Here is a 14,871-nt window from a genome sequence, read left to right on the forward strand (position 1 = left end):
AGTGTGTGATGGTATGAAACATGTTTGGTGGTTGAATGTAACAAGTATGGTTGATGGACGTAATCTCCATGATCTTCAAGGAGAAGATTCATGATGGTGCCCTTAGTGTTTAGAATGATTTGCATGGTAGCTTAGTCTTGGGGGTTTTCTTGACGCTCCAATGGTCTTTCATTCTCAAGTAGAGATGATTGATCCATGTGGTGAGGAGTAGCAGGAGGTCCTAGTCTTGGGTGCTTCCAGTATGGCCCAAGGTGAGTAATAACGGACTAACCTCGTGAGTGTGGTAGGGTGAAACCCATTGGCAATGGTTTTGCAAAGCAGTAGAGGCCACCACGAGTGCATAACCCGCCACAGCTCGACAATCAATCTAAGTCTGGACGAGTCAAGTTTAAGTGCAACAAGTCATGTGTGTGTAGTGTAGTGTGTCTGTCTTTATTTACATATTGTGTGGATGTTATAACATGATTTTTATATCTAGCTCACCCTTGATTGTGTGTTTGTGTTTTGCTTGGGTATGCTTTTCTTTTGTAATGATCATCCACTTGGATGTGAGCAGAGGCGGATGAGGTGCCTCTGGAGTAGACTTTGGAGGAAGATGATGTTGCTGCTTAGTCTCCTTAGGATTCTCTTAGTTATTTCTATTATTTTGAAATACTCTAACATGTTAAGTTTTAAATTATGACTCAATTTGGGATGACTGTAAGTTTAACAACTTTATTTACCGTCTACTCTGACTGTTCTCTTATATTAAAATGAGAACTTACTATATTATATGCTTCTATATAATCTGGGATATTACATTTATAAATTTATAAATTTTAATTTTATAGTTTATAATTTCACAGTATTATCATCTTCTTAATTTTTTAATTTTATAAGTTTAAAATTTTACAATTTTATGATATTATAATTTTATAACTCTTATAAATTTATAATCTTATAATTTTATATTCTTATAATATTATAATCTTTTAATTTTACAATTTTATATTTTATAATTTTATATTTTCATAATTTTTTAATTATATAATACAAAATTTTATAATTTTTCTTATAATTTATAATTTTATGCATTTATTGTAAGAACCTAAAAATATATATGTATATATTAAAAGAGGATGGGGTGAAAACATTATTAAGAAAAAGGGGAGGGGCTTTTTATTAAAAAAAAACAGTTTTATAGTTTCTGCTAAACTTTTAGAAAAAGAAGCTGAACTCATTTTCTTAAAAGTGTTCCTTTCTCTAGAAAGCTTCTTCTTCCTCCTCTACCTTCTCTCTAATCTCCACACTGCACCAGCCATTACATTGTCATTTAGGTGGCGTCCCCGCGTTCCCAAAGTCGGGAGCTCCGTTTTGAACCGAACGTTTTCTTCATTCCTACTGGTAAGTCGTTTTCCCCCTTCTCCTCCACTGTCTTTGAATATAGGGCATGCCACTTTACTGGTTGCATGCAGCTGGTAGCTTTTCCCTTTAGTTCCTTGTTCATTCTAGCTCTAAGAGTTGTACTCTATCCAATTTGGTGGTTTGTAGGTCCTGTTGAACTTGTTTCTGTGCGAGGGTTACTGTTTTGGGGCTTCTTCTAAAGTGTTGTGCTTATAACCACCAAGGTAAGGGGAGTTAGTTCTACTCTTGATTTTACTGTGTGGAGTGAATGCATGATAAAATTTGTAGTGGTATGTTGTGGAAGCATGAACTTGGTTCTAGTTAAACTTGAAATGCATGTATGGAAGTGTGTGTTACGTGAATTTGGTGATTGAGGGCTATCAACTGTTTGGAATGACTTAGAATGATGGAATTGTGTATGTTGAAACTGTTTTGGCATGAAAATTTTGTGGTAGCGCTGTTAGAAAGGAAATCAAGTGTCTTTAGGGTCAATTTTAGGCCATTTTGGAGGAAGTGAGGTAGTGAATTTGAGAGTTAGGAGTTCTGGGTATAATTGGGCTATTGGGGCAGTCTTAGCAAGTGGATTGTGACTTGTTTGAGTCATCAAATTGGTCAGAATAGGTACAAAGTGTTAGAATTGGGTTTGGGGTCTTCTAGTTATTGAGTTAGATGTTTTGGAGTAGAAATTGAGTTGGTTTAGTACATCTAATTCCCATCCAAATGACCAATGCAATACTTTACTTTCATTTATAAACATGTTTCATATCAATATTAGTGTTACAGATTTTAATTTGTTCATTTGGATATGTCTAAGATGCACCAAAACCAGAAAAATCACGTTGCTGTCAAAAACTGATAAGAATAATCGATTATCTCCCTTGATAATCGATTATTTTAGTCAGAGAGTTGTATCCTCTTCAAAGCTCTCGCAAATAATCGATTATCACATATGATAATCGATTATTGTCGTCGGAAAATCATCCAAGATAGTTTTTGATAGTTTGTGGGGTTCTGGATGTCCGTTTTGGACATTCTTTAGGTCGTTCTGGGGGTTTTTGACCCTTCCAGAGCCATTGGTGAGGGTCTCCAAGCTGTTTGAATTACTTAAGTATTGAAAATTAAAAGTCCTAAAGAAATTTGTGTTAATAAGTGATGGTTTTGTGAAAGTATGTAATGTATGAGTGGTTTTTATGACATGGTTGATGTTGTATGATGATGTATGGGTTTGGTATGAGACAATATAGTAAGAATGCACTTGAATGACTATGAAAGTTTATGTTTGGTGAATCAAAGTGGTTTATGAGGTACATTATTGATCCAAGAGGAATATCATGTGATTTAAAGTGGTCGGATTGAATATGAAATTAAGATCTCTCGGTGGGATCAGTTAGTGTATTGAATGAATGTGAGAGGCTTCCATATGGGGGGTTATCCCTAATATTCCAACGGTCTTTCATTCTCACTTAGAGAGGATTGACGCGTGTGGTGGGAGTAGTGGGAGGTCCTAGGGTAGGCGCTATCACTGAAGGTCTATTCCGCGGTAACGGACTAGCCTTGTGTATGGTCGGGTGGAACCCCTCGGCAATGGCTTTGCAAAGCAGTAGGGGCCATCACAAGTGCACAACCCGCCCCAGCTCTACATTCATTCCAAGTCCGGACGTGTCTAGAGTCTTAACATGATAGGACGCTTGTCTTGATGAGTTTTATGAAATAAATGCTTATGTTTATGATGACTAAGGTGTTTATGTGTGTATGGATATTCTGGGAAATGCTAGATTGATTGAAAATGAATTGTATGATTGTTTGAGACCTAGCTCACCCTTGCATTTGTATGTGTTGCATGTGTTTGCTTTCCCCCTTGCGATGATCATCCAATCCTTTGGATGTGAGCAGTAGATGATGATGTACCTTTGGAGCAAGCTTTGGAAGTTGAGGAAGACCCAGCCCCTAGTGCTTAGGATTTCTACTAGCTCTTAATTTAAATAGCTCTTTATTTTGAAAGACTTCTAGCCTTCATTTTATCATGATATGTATTTTGGAAACACTCTTTAGGTCCCATTGAATCTTTATTCAATCATGTATTTTGGAGAATTATGAACTTGTACTTAAGTTTTAAAACTTCCCAGCCAGACTTGGATAACTGTACTCCTTAATCCTATCTATTGTGTACTCTTAACTGCTTTCTATTATTATAATCGATGCATTCTACATATATACATTGCTATATATTTTGGGATGTCACATTTATAATTTTTGTAATTTTATAATTTCATAACTATAATTTAATAATTTTATAATTATCTGATTTTATAATTTTTTATTTATCTAATTTTTTATTTTTTATTTTTATATTTTATACTTTTATAATTTCGTATTTCTATAATTTTAGAACTTTATAATTTTATAAACTTTATTATTTGTTAACTTTATATTTTACAACTTCATAATTTATATTTTTTAAATTTCATAATTTTATAATAATTTTATAACTTTAATTAACTCCGAAAGCAACTTTTGTTAAGTAGAACGAATTCTTGTCATTTGAAACAAAAATATATATAAAATGATATTTAAAGAGATGATAAAACCTAATAATTGTTAACAAAAAAAATCAAGAAACAAAATTTCATTAATTTTTTTTAAAATTTTAGAAATTAATAGACTACAAAATTTTAATAAAAATTCGGTTAATTTCAAATTTATTAGAAATTTAAGTAAAAAATTTCAAATTTAATAGGACCCAAAATTTAATTAAACTATAAAATAATTAGAAGTGAGGTTTCTGCATATCAAATAGTAGAACACAGCAGAAACCATATGTTAATTAAATCTTGAGGAAATGAATTTACAAGTGGGATTTAATGGTTGAAGAATTGATGTACAGATTTAATTAAATATATGGGGCCATCTTTAATTTCTTCTGTACCAACCCTTTTCAAAAGACATTCAACACAATCATATCTAGAACTTATATGATGTGTAAACTTCATTTGCCAGCAAAACTTGGTTACCTATGAACAATTTCAGTGAAAAATTATTATTTGATATCTACTTTTTTTTAATAATAAAATCTTATATTTAACTAATAAAAATAAATATAAATAAAATCTTAAGATAAAATAATAAGATTTATAATTGTTAAATAGTAGTATAAAAATTATAGTTGTAAATTATCATGGTCTTTTTCTAATAATGAACATTTTCTATATTCTACCGATATAATATTTTAATAGTATATAATTATTAGATATCACATATAAAAATGAAAACAATAGATAATTCAAAAAATATGTACATAAAGATTTTTACAGTTATATAATACATAATTATAATATAATATATATATATATATATATATATATATATATATATATATATATATATATATATATATATATATATATACTCTTAAGAATAATATATTTTTAAAGATTGATATAGATAGGAAACTAAACTTACTCCTAAATTTCAACATGACTCTCGTTCTATATTGAATTCATTAGAGCATCTTTATTTGTTTACACGGTTAAAGTGATTATCACAAACAAGAATAAATAAATAGATAAAAACAAAGAGAAAATGGTAGTTTTCATAAATAAACATAAAATTAAACATCATACAACACTCATTCATAAAAAAAAACATTATCACATGTAATGCCTCCTTATAGACTCCATGATCCGAATAAAACATTGATTTAAAATCTTGGGGATAGAGCGCTTATGGTAAACTCTACTGTTTTGCAAAGTCATTGTCAGTAAGTTTCATCCTACCACACATAAGGTTAGTTTGTTAACACCCTAAGCCAAGGTAAAATCCCTAGACTGGGACATCTAGCTCCTATCATTATATACTTCACCCTTCTCTACCTAAGATTGGATGGTTATTAGAGTGTCAGGATGACATCTTACGTCTGAACTTCCTCATTAATGCGTACACTAATGAAACGTCACCATAAAATCTCCTCATGAGATCCATGAAATTATGCCAAATACATATACCATGCACTTAACAAATAATGAACTCATGATCATCACATATCATACATAAATAAGTCATACATACTCACAATCATGTTATTATCCCATGAAGCATCATAATTTCTGTAATAAACATACATATAACTCATGGTAAGCTACTTCAAACAATAAAAGATTAGAGAAATCATAAAACACCACATTGACACTCAAATTGACACTCAACGCAAAACCCTTGGAATATGGAGCACTTAATGCCAAAGCTCTCGTAATTTTTCTCACTTAGTGAGGACAACCTGTCGCTTAGTGAATCAAGATGAAAGAGGTTCCAAACTTATTGTAGAAATTGGCACTTAATGGTAACAGGCCACTGCTTAGTGCTAGATGATTCACATTTTTGCTCACTCAACGATATGGAGTGAAAATGCTTCCAAACCATCGCAACCAATCTTGCGCTCAATGCCAAATTAGAAACCAACAACTTCAATTTTGTGATTTGGCAAACCAAGGACCTATTCAGACAATCGAATTAGTATTCTTGACTCAGTGCTTGAATCAACAACATGTTTTACTGTCAAAAAAATATCAATTTGCTCACATAGTCATATCTTCAATCCCTCAACTCAACATCAATTCAAACAAAATCAAACATTATACAACCATCAAGCACAATAGAAACTCAACATGTTCAAACCCCAAATTTCATCAATCTAACGAATATCATGCAAGTTCATATTATCAACATACCAAAAACTTAAAACAAGGTAATTTAGCGTTCATTACCTTACAAATAACAAAACAACTTTAGAAGTTCTAAAACCGTTCCAACAATTCAAAAAACTTTTTATGCTCATACAAACCACAAAAACATGATCATGGCATATAGTTAAGACCACTTATCAACAAAAAGTCTTATAGAAGACTCAAACGTCACATGCAACTACTAAAAACTCGCATGCAAAGGAAGAACGAAACAGACCAGAGAAAGAAGCATAAATAAACATATTCTATCTAAGAAACTGATCAAATAGAGTTGAAGATCTTGTCTCAAGGATCACTCAGTCAGTCTATGACCTTCAAATAGAATGATAACCCAGAAAAAAATTAGAAAACTCTAAAAAAATATTTTTTAGAGAGATTGTGTTTTAAAATAATAAAATTCATTCATAACAAAATTATTTCTATTAAAATATTTTAATATTAAAATAATTAAGTTTCAATATTTTTAAACCACTATCAATTTAAAATATAAATTTCTAGATCTTTAACTTAGTTGTTTGATAAGATTTATTTCCTTTTTTATTTCAAACTAGTAATTAAGACATTTATCACGTATTAAAATTAAGATGCATGTATACATTAAGATAAAGAGTAATAAAAAAAGACCGTTAATTTTTTACTGGTTAAACTTTGAATGAAACACTAATACTTGAATACTATGTGGTAACTTTGGAGAATCTAATACTAACATCTTTGTTATGTTTGTCGCTAAGCGAAAAAATACAATTAACGGGATGACACAATACGAAGCTAAAAGTTACACTGCTCTCTAATATTTACAACCTATTGTTATAGCAATAAAGAAAACGTAAACATTAACTTTGATATTTTTCATTGATTATTGATAAGTTGCTTCCTATCATTACACCTCAAAAGCACTTTTTAATTCATCATGCAAATTATTTTTTATAACTCACTTTCAAAATACCATTCTCAAATAAAAGTCAATTTTTTAAATCCAATTCTTTGAAAAATATTTTTATAAAAATCTTATATTCTGCTCGGTATAAAACAGAAAAATATGGTAGATGAAAACACAAAACGTGAATAAAAATGAAAAATAAAGTACAAGTTAAAAGGGGTTAACTGAAAAGAGGGTAAAATATAAATAGAGATAGAAAGATAAGTATAAATATATAAAAAATAATAGGATAAAACTTAAATACAATAACTACGGTTGATGGTATTTAAAATTTTACTTTGATAATATAAATTTTCTTAAATGCATTGCATATTATTAAAATACAGCTCGATATATATAGAAAAACTTGCATGTTACGTTTCTCCAAAATATTACAGCTCGATATATAACTTCACTGCAATATTTTGTCAATCATAATAACTTGGAGATAAAAGGATCTTATTATTCTTTTGACTCTTTTATTTTCACTTTCCAAGAATTTCTATTTAAACAAGAACAACCATTCCTTGACATCTTTCTGCCATTTTTGTTCTGACACACAACCAGTAAGAGTGTTCTCACTATTATAGTACAAGTAAGAAATCCACCACCCATTACCCCACTAATGTCTAGCTTTCTTGAGTATAACATTCATGTCCACGTTCCAAAAGCAATAGCTGAAAAATATAATTTCTTAAAGCATTTAAATCATTATTTGACATGATAGAAAGAAGCTTCATTGTTAATGACAGTTACGTTTTACAATGCCTGATAATTACTAGTTAGTTTCTCAAACACAGACTAACTAGTATCTCAAGTTCTTCATAATTCATTGCTCTATCATCATTTCATACATCAAATTGCTTTGATCGTGGAGGCTACTTCTGGAAGAGATTTGTGGCACAGTTCACATACAGAAGTAGCCAGATCTCAATTTTAACCCAATGTAACATTACCATACCATGCACTACAGGGGTAGCATGAAACAACCTTAACTTTATCCTCACGTTTGTGGAGACAACCATGACGTGAGCTGATAATAACTATTGAATTTTATAAAGACAACATTAAGTTCTTCAAAGTAGACATGACATAAAGAACGATATTTAACATACATTAACTAAAGCACCTATAATAACCTTGACAGACATAATCCTAATATCATTTAGGAGTTGAATAACGAGAATTCTCATCAGTTTCAGTTCTTGTGCCATTGGGTGTTGAGCAAGCCGTAGGTGAGACAAGACCACCTAGTAACCTGTACGAGGAAGGTGAAGGAGGAAGTTTTGGAGAAAGGTTAAGCATTTCCAGGGCCTGCAGTCTAAGCTCTACAGGGTAGTCAGCAACACACCCAATTCTTGGTCCAGCCCCAGTTGACCATTTACGTGAAAGTTGATGCCCCAATTGGTAGGATTTTGCCTTCTTGGAATTGATTCTTTGCAATATTGCTTTCTTGGGCACCTCAGCTCTTGGACTCTGAAGACCACCTGAGAGAGTCCTTTTATAACTACCAACAGATAAAGGTTGAGGGTCTACTACATTGCTTGAAGATGAGGTGTTCTCAGCTTCCTCAGAAATTCCAGGCTCTGGTATATTACCATGGTTAGAATCTTCAACTACTGTCTCCATTTCACTAACCTTTCCATCCTCGTAAGCATCGCCATCATCTTTTGGATTGCGAATCTGAAACGATGCATCATGATTGTTCAATGAAAAATGCAGGTGATTATCTACATGAAGAAACAGCTTTTGGCGTAAACAAACACTTAGCTTCACAAGAATGGCCTGCTATAAATAAATTACCTCAACTTCATCAATATTGACACCATTTTCTTTGAGATATGATATGAAGGAGTTGAGCGCCTCATCTGTTGGCCGATAGTGTCCACTATATGCAGAGATGGACTAAAAGGCCAAAAGCATAGAGAATCAGTCATTTGTCATTTTTCAATGCACAGATATAGCAATTAGTAAATGAGTCTATCAGTGAGATTCTATGTGCATAACCAAATTTGTACCAAAAGAAAAAAAGATGACAACAGCACACTACAATATTATAAGAGATTCCAATAGGACAAAGACCTCAATTAATCATGCAACCTATGAAATTAAGTATACCTTAAGAACACCATGCTCAGCCTCTAGCCTTCCAGCAGCCAAGGTAGCTCCACCAGCTAGAAAAGAAGAATGGTGGAATAATCCCTTCTTTTTCTGAGAGGTTATTACAAAGTATCAAGATGACTGGAAAGAAATGGCAGAGTTGCCTGTATAAAAATGAGAAACAGAAAATTGGAAACAATTACTGAGTTTGAATTGTTACCTTGCCAGCATAAAGTTTCTTTGAGGTGCTCATTACGAATATCCACTTGGCATCCTTAGAATCTTCTTTTGTGTGCAGAAAATCCCCAGATTGCCTGTGGATAATTTTCCCCTCGCAGACAGTGTATTCATAGTGCTCTCTCTCTTGCTGTTACAGAAAATTATTGAGAAGGATCAACTAGTCGAAAAGCAGGAAAAAAAGGCAACAACTTTTTGAATAATACAGTACAAATTACAAAGCAAATAGTCAATCAAGTCAACGACAACTTAAATTAACAAAAGAAAAAAAAGGTGATAAATCCAACAAGTAGGTGCACATACAGGTCCAAGATACTTTATGCATTGCTTTCGGAGTTTCGATCTCGGGCACTGTTCAAGATCAAGATTTTTTCCATTTCCCAAATCCAACCTGCAGAATGAGACAAATTAAAAAGTTTCAGTGAAAAACCACAACTTTAACCTCTTCATCGTTCCACTTAACATTTCACTCCACGTGACAAGCTTCCCTTAGTCAAAACAAGAAATAGAAAACAAAATCAAAATTGCCCATTTCATCTAACCAATGAAATTGGGCTACTAAACAATCCCCTTTTTTCATGGAAAGTATGAAAGGCAATGAACACCAATGGGATTTTTAGATGCTTAAGTGTAAAGCAAAACATATTCCCCTGTACTCACAATGAAACCATCCAACACCAACAGCATATTGTCAATCAGACACGACCAAGCCCAATGAATGAATCAATAAATGCTTTCTTTATAGAAAATTAGTCTCACCAAAAAAAGAATGGCTGGCCAGAATCCGTCTTGCACCATTCTTCATAGTAATAATGCAAGTTATGCCCATAGCGGTGGCGTGGATCAATCTACAGTTCAAGCCATAACACCAAATGAATGATGACTATGAAATATTGAGAAGTAATAAATCACATCCAAAACATGAAAGCTACTATTATTACTACTACTAGCTTCTTCTCATTAAACGTGAAAAACCAAGACGTGGAACCAAACACGCTACAACAGAGATAACGATGACTTAGCCATATATAACAAAATACAAATAAAATAAATAATGCCAATGTGAGGTGTTAGGAAATGCATGCTCACAGCTTCAATCCAATGTTGAAAAGCCAATTTTTGTGCTTTGGCGTCCAAGAACAAGCCCTTTCCCACCTGCGAAAAACAGTTGACTTCAGAATCAAACATTATCTTAGTATCAACGGAACAAAAGGCAAAATAGCTTCCAACAAAACGTACAAGTACTCGTATAGTATCCGTATTACACATAAATCTATTAAAGAATATAGAGAGAGAGACCTTGGAAGCGTTGAGTTTCACCCTATTCCACCGTGATGCAGCACTCTCGGGCAAATTGAAAAACGAAATGGTGCTGTGGTTTAACCTCGCGAAATCAATCACTTGCCACCTTCAAATTTTCAAACCCCACCTTCTCAAACTCAGACCCAATAAAATTTTAAAGAAAAAAGAAATGTCCTAAAAAAAAGAATATAAATTATATATATATATATATATATATATAGAGAGAGAGAGAGAGAGAGAGAGAGGGCATGCAGAGAAGACGCACCAGAGCTCCTCGGCGACGACGGCGGAATCAGCCAACCTCCGGCGTGTGCGGTAACTGCGGTAGACCTTTTGCACCTTGAGGGCAGCAGTAGTCTGGGGGCAGGCGCGTCCCGGCGCGTGAGGCCCCGATGAGCCGTGGGTGGGTGAAGGTTGTGACAGGTCTTGAGGGGAGAGTGGGAATGTTGGGGTCGGGTATTCGGAGCTCCGAAATTGAGGATGATGAATGTCGTAAGGGAATGATGCGTTGGGGTTGGGGTTGACATCGAAGGTGGAGTGAGCGTGGGTGTGAGTTTGAACCTCCATTGAGACAAAGAACACGAAAACACTAACAGTAATATGCAGAATCAATTGAGTTCTTAGGATGTTCTCTGAATCAGAGAGAGAAAGAAGGGTTTGTTTCTCAACAGAGTTTGATCGTTCGAGTAAAACGATGTCGGAGAGTGAGTGAAGAGGAGGGAGTTAAGAAGCACGCATTACAACGTTGGAATTAGCGAGTGGATAGTGGTGCTTAAATATGAAGTTGGGAAGAACACAGGGGGTCCCTTTCTTTATTATTTTTCCTTTCTTGTTGCCTCCCCACGCGCTTCCCCTGTCGCGTGGTCTTCCTTCGACCCACAGAGAGATTTTGACGTGTTAATATTGAGTCAGTCAATGGAAGGGGATTTTGGAACTGGACAACGCAAGACATTTTAAAATCGATATATTTCTTATAAGAAATATATTGTGTTACATATGCAACATCATTAAATTATTATGACAAAGCTGATGGAGTAGAACTTTATTAAGATTTAATTTTATTTAATTCAATTAATGAATTGCTTAAATTGTCTTCATAATTCTGTTACACTTTGGAAATTTTATGGTTTTTTTTTTTTTGCATAGTATTTGTATATTTAAATATACAATGTAATAATAAGAAATTATAAATACTTCGAATAATAGATTACACAATAAATATCTAGTAAAAAATATTATATACTAAATAATAAATGTTGTGAAATGGTTACGTGTATGAATGAAGCTTATCTTCAAATTTGTGTACATAAAAGAGTATATGTTAGAAAATCAAATTTTGTAAATGAATATAAAAAATATACTGTATTTAGAATGAATTATTATAAAATGAAATTAGAGAGATCATTCTTCTCATGTTCTGTTAGAAGTAAAAGAAAAGTTCATTTCCAATAAAAAATGTTTTTTTTCTTCAATTTAAATTTCAAACATTTTCCTTCTCTATAATTTTTCTTCTTTTCAGCCGCCAGACATAGGATTTATGTTTTACTCCTGACAAACAGGCTAACTTTGCTCAAAAAAATCATTTTTAAAAATTATATACTTATTTTAGTTTATAAAATGTTTTGATACAATATGCTACTTGTCAAATTTAATATCCAAAAAAAGTTACTAAAGTTGGCATTAAATTTAAAAATTGATGTGACTTGACTTTACGACAATGCGTTTTGTAAATAGATTAATTTACATAATCAAACTTAAAATATTAACATTAAGTATCGTACTGTATAAACCTATACCTGTTATTTCATAAAAAATAGCTTTTACTAATTCAATCCTCGTTTTGAGAATTTTCAATATTAAATTAAGTGCGTAGAAGTTTATATAATTAAGGAACTAATAATAGTTCATTATATCACTTTGTTGTAATATATAATATATTATTAAAAATATAAGCAAATTTTTATTGCCGGAGGACATGCAAATATATTTTTTAATTACTTAAAGTTATATATACATGAGCATTAAGATAATTATTTTATTAATTGTATCTCATTCTTTAAGGGAGAGCTGTTTCTAAAAGGTGTATTATTAATAATTATCTTAAATATATAATTAGCAAAGTGGTTTTGCTTTTGTAGTTTTCTTCCACATGGTTTTACTGCTGAAAAATATGCAACTTGTGTTTGATAGGATTCAAAGCTGGCACACAAATGGACCTTCGAGGAAAGTCCACAAAAAAAACAGCGTGGTAGTTAAGAATTAAGATTATTTTGTGTGATCAAATTGAGGAAAAACAGAACCTCCTACACTATTATTGTGGAAGATTTATTTTATTGCATTGTTGAGTTTTATCCTCTATCTTTTTCATCTAATAAAAATATTTAGTTGGTTTGTCTCGTAGAGATGTTCTAGTGAGGGAGATGGTACTGTGTTATTTAATTAATATTGCATGTAACCTAAAGTATTAGTGTTGCTAGCTGACTATTTTATTGGTCACGTTTTATGCTATTTAACTCTATTTAGCTATAGTATAGGACTTTTTAACTCTATTCATTAATGTATGTGAGTAATTTGTTGTTAATATTTTTTAAATTTGTCTTTTCTTATTTCAGACTGTGCTTTATTCCTTTTGTAATTATTGCTTTTGTTTCTGAATGTGTCGTCAAGAAGAATATTTATTAAGAATCATATTTATTTCCCTTATTTTATTTGTTTAATGTTTAACAAATTTTGTTAGCTTCTTTATGTTTAACAAATAGGTATATATTAAAGATTTGGCTGCGATTCATTTTACATTGACAGGTGGTTGATTCCAAGTTAAGATTAATCGTTTTTGTTTGTTTTGTGTGTCATAAAAAAATCTTCAACAATATATTCAAGAAGATGATCATACAACAAAAATTGAGAAGTTTATGAAAATTAATGGTTTCAATATGTAACACATCAAATTGTGTGTTTTGTTGAAGGAACAAAGTGTTTCAGATACTTCTTTCTAATAAAATTATCTACGGTAAAAAAAATTGAAAAGAGGCATCTTACTTTGCAAGATAATCAATTATAATTAATAAATAATTAATTATTAATTCATCTTATATTTTTCAGAAATTTTTAGAAATTTAGATAATCAATTATTACTTTTGAAATAATCAATTGTTAATAACATTCTAAAATTTCAATTCAATCAATAATAAATTATTAGCTTGGTACAATCAATTATTAAGCATAGATTTCTGAAAAAAAAATATGACTATAACAATTTAAGACACATTACAAACATTCACTAGGTCTAAATCTTTTCTATTATATATATATATATATATATATATATATATATATATATATATATATATATATATATAGCATATCCAGGTATCCAAAGTTTAGTCAAGATATCAACTTTGGAAAGACTTTCTTGAATGAGAGTTTCTCTCCACATCACCACATGTTTCTTTCTTCACCATCCCATTGTAGTAGAAGGCACGAAAAGGGGAGATCTGTTAACGGATATGAGTATCCGTTCAAGAACAAACGGATATGAACATTCGTTTCTTCTGTGTTGATATCTGTTTGACGGATTTGTACATCTGTTTAACATTTTGAGCATGAGCGTTGTTAATTGTTTGTTATATAATGCAACCCTTTATCTAGCACCAACACTCTAGCAAACTCTGGTATGTTGTGCCCCTCATCTCCCTTCGCCAAAGAATAGGGGTTTCTTCTTTCTTCAATGACTTCAGTTTCTCCAGGTTGTCACTATACGTGCCCTTCTATCGAGCACGCCGCTACCATTGCCGTGCATCTTCCCTCGGACCCCGAACCGCCTGCGAAGACGTTAACTCCCTATTAATCTTTGGGTCACACTGTTGTTCGCTTCCGGGACAACCACCAGCAACGCTTCTTTCTTCATTCGAAATACAGATCGAGAGTTGGCAACGCACTACCTCCCTAGTGTGCTCTTTGTTCGAAATGTTTCTCTGTTTTGATTGGGTTTGTGTGTGTTGGACAAGAATGCTAACTATATGGAGGGGATGAAAATGACATGGCCTTGAATGATTGTTCAGACAATGGTTTTATTGGAGAATGAATTATGGGTTGTGTTGAATGGATGCAAAGATAAAGTACGAAATTGGTGTTGCCCAAATGGTGGTGTATTTTTTATATTTTGAAAGAGTGAAGAAGGGGTTGGAGTGG

At 32.2% G+C, this 14,871-nt stretch overlaps 1 protein-coding gene across 1 annotated transcript; it reads right to left on the reverse strand.

The window, feature by feature from the left end:
* Positions 1 to 7,847: 7,847 nt before the first annotated feature.
* Positions 7,848 to 11,436, reverse strand: LOC124848839 (IQ domain-containing protein IQM3-like). The gene is made up of 9 exons (XM_047326651.2): positions 10,946 to 11,436; positions 10,678 to 10,786; positions 10,468 to 10,533; positions 10,138 to 10,226; positions 9,682 to 9,769; positions 9,362 to 9,508; positions 9,160 to 9,252; positions 8,845 to 8,946; positions 7,848 to 8,724 (listed from the first exon to the last, which is right to left on the reverse strand). Exons 1-9 carry the CDS (start codon positions 11,245 to 11,247, stop codon positions 8,203 to 8,205), a joined length of 1,518 nt encoding a protein of 505 aa, XP_047182607.1. The 5' UTR covers positions 11,248 to 11,436; the 3' UTR covers positions 7,848 to 8,202.
* Positions 11,437 to 14,871: the final 3,435 nt, after the last annotated feature.

This window comes from Vigna umbellata, chromosome 8 (genome assembly GCF_029865625.1).
Source record: "Vigna umbellata cultivar VRB3 chromosome 8, Vumbellata_1.0, whole genome shotgun sequence".
Lineage (NCBI taxonomy): Eukaryota > Viridiplantae > Streptophyta > Magnoliopsida > Fabales > Fabaceae > Vigna > Vigna umbellata.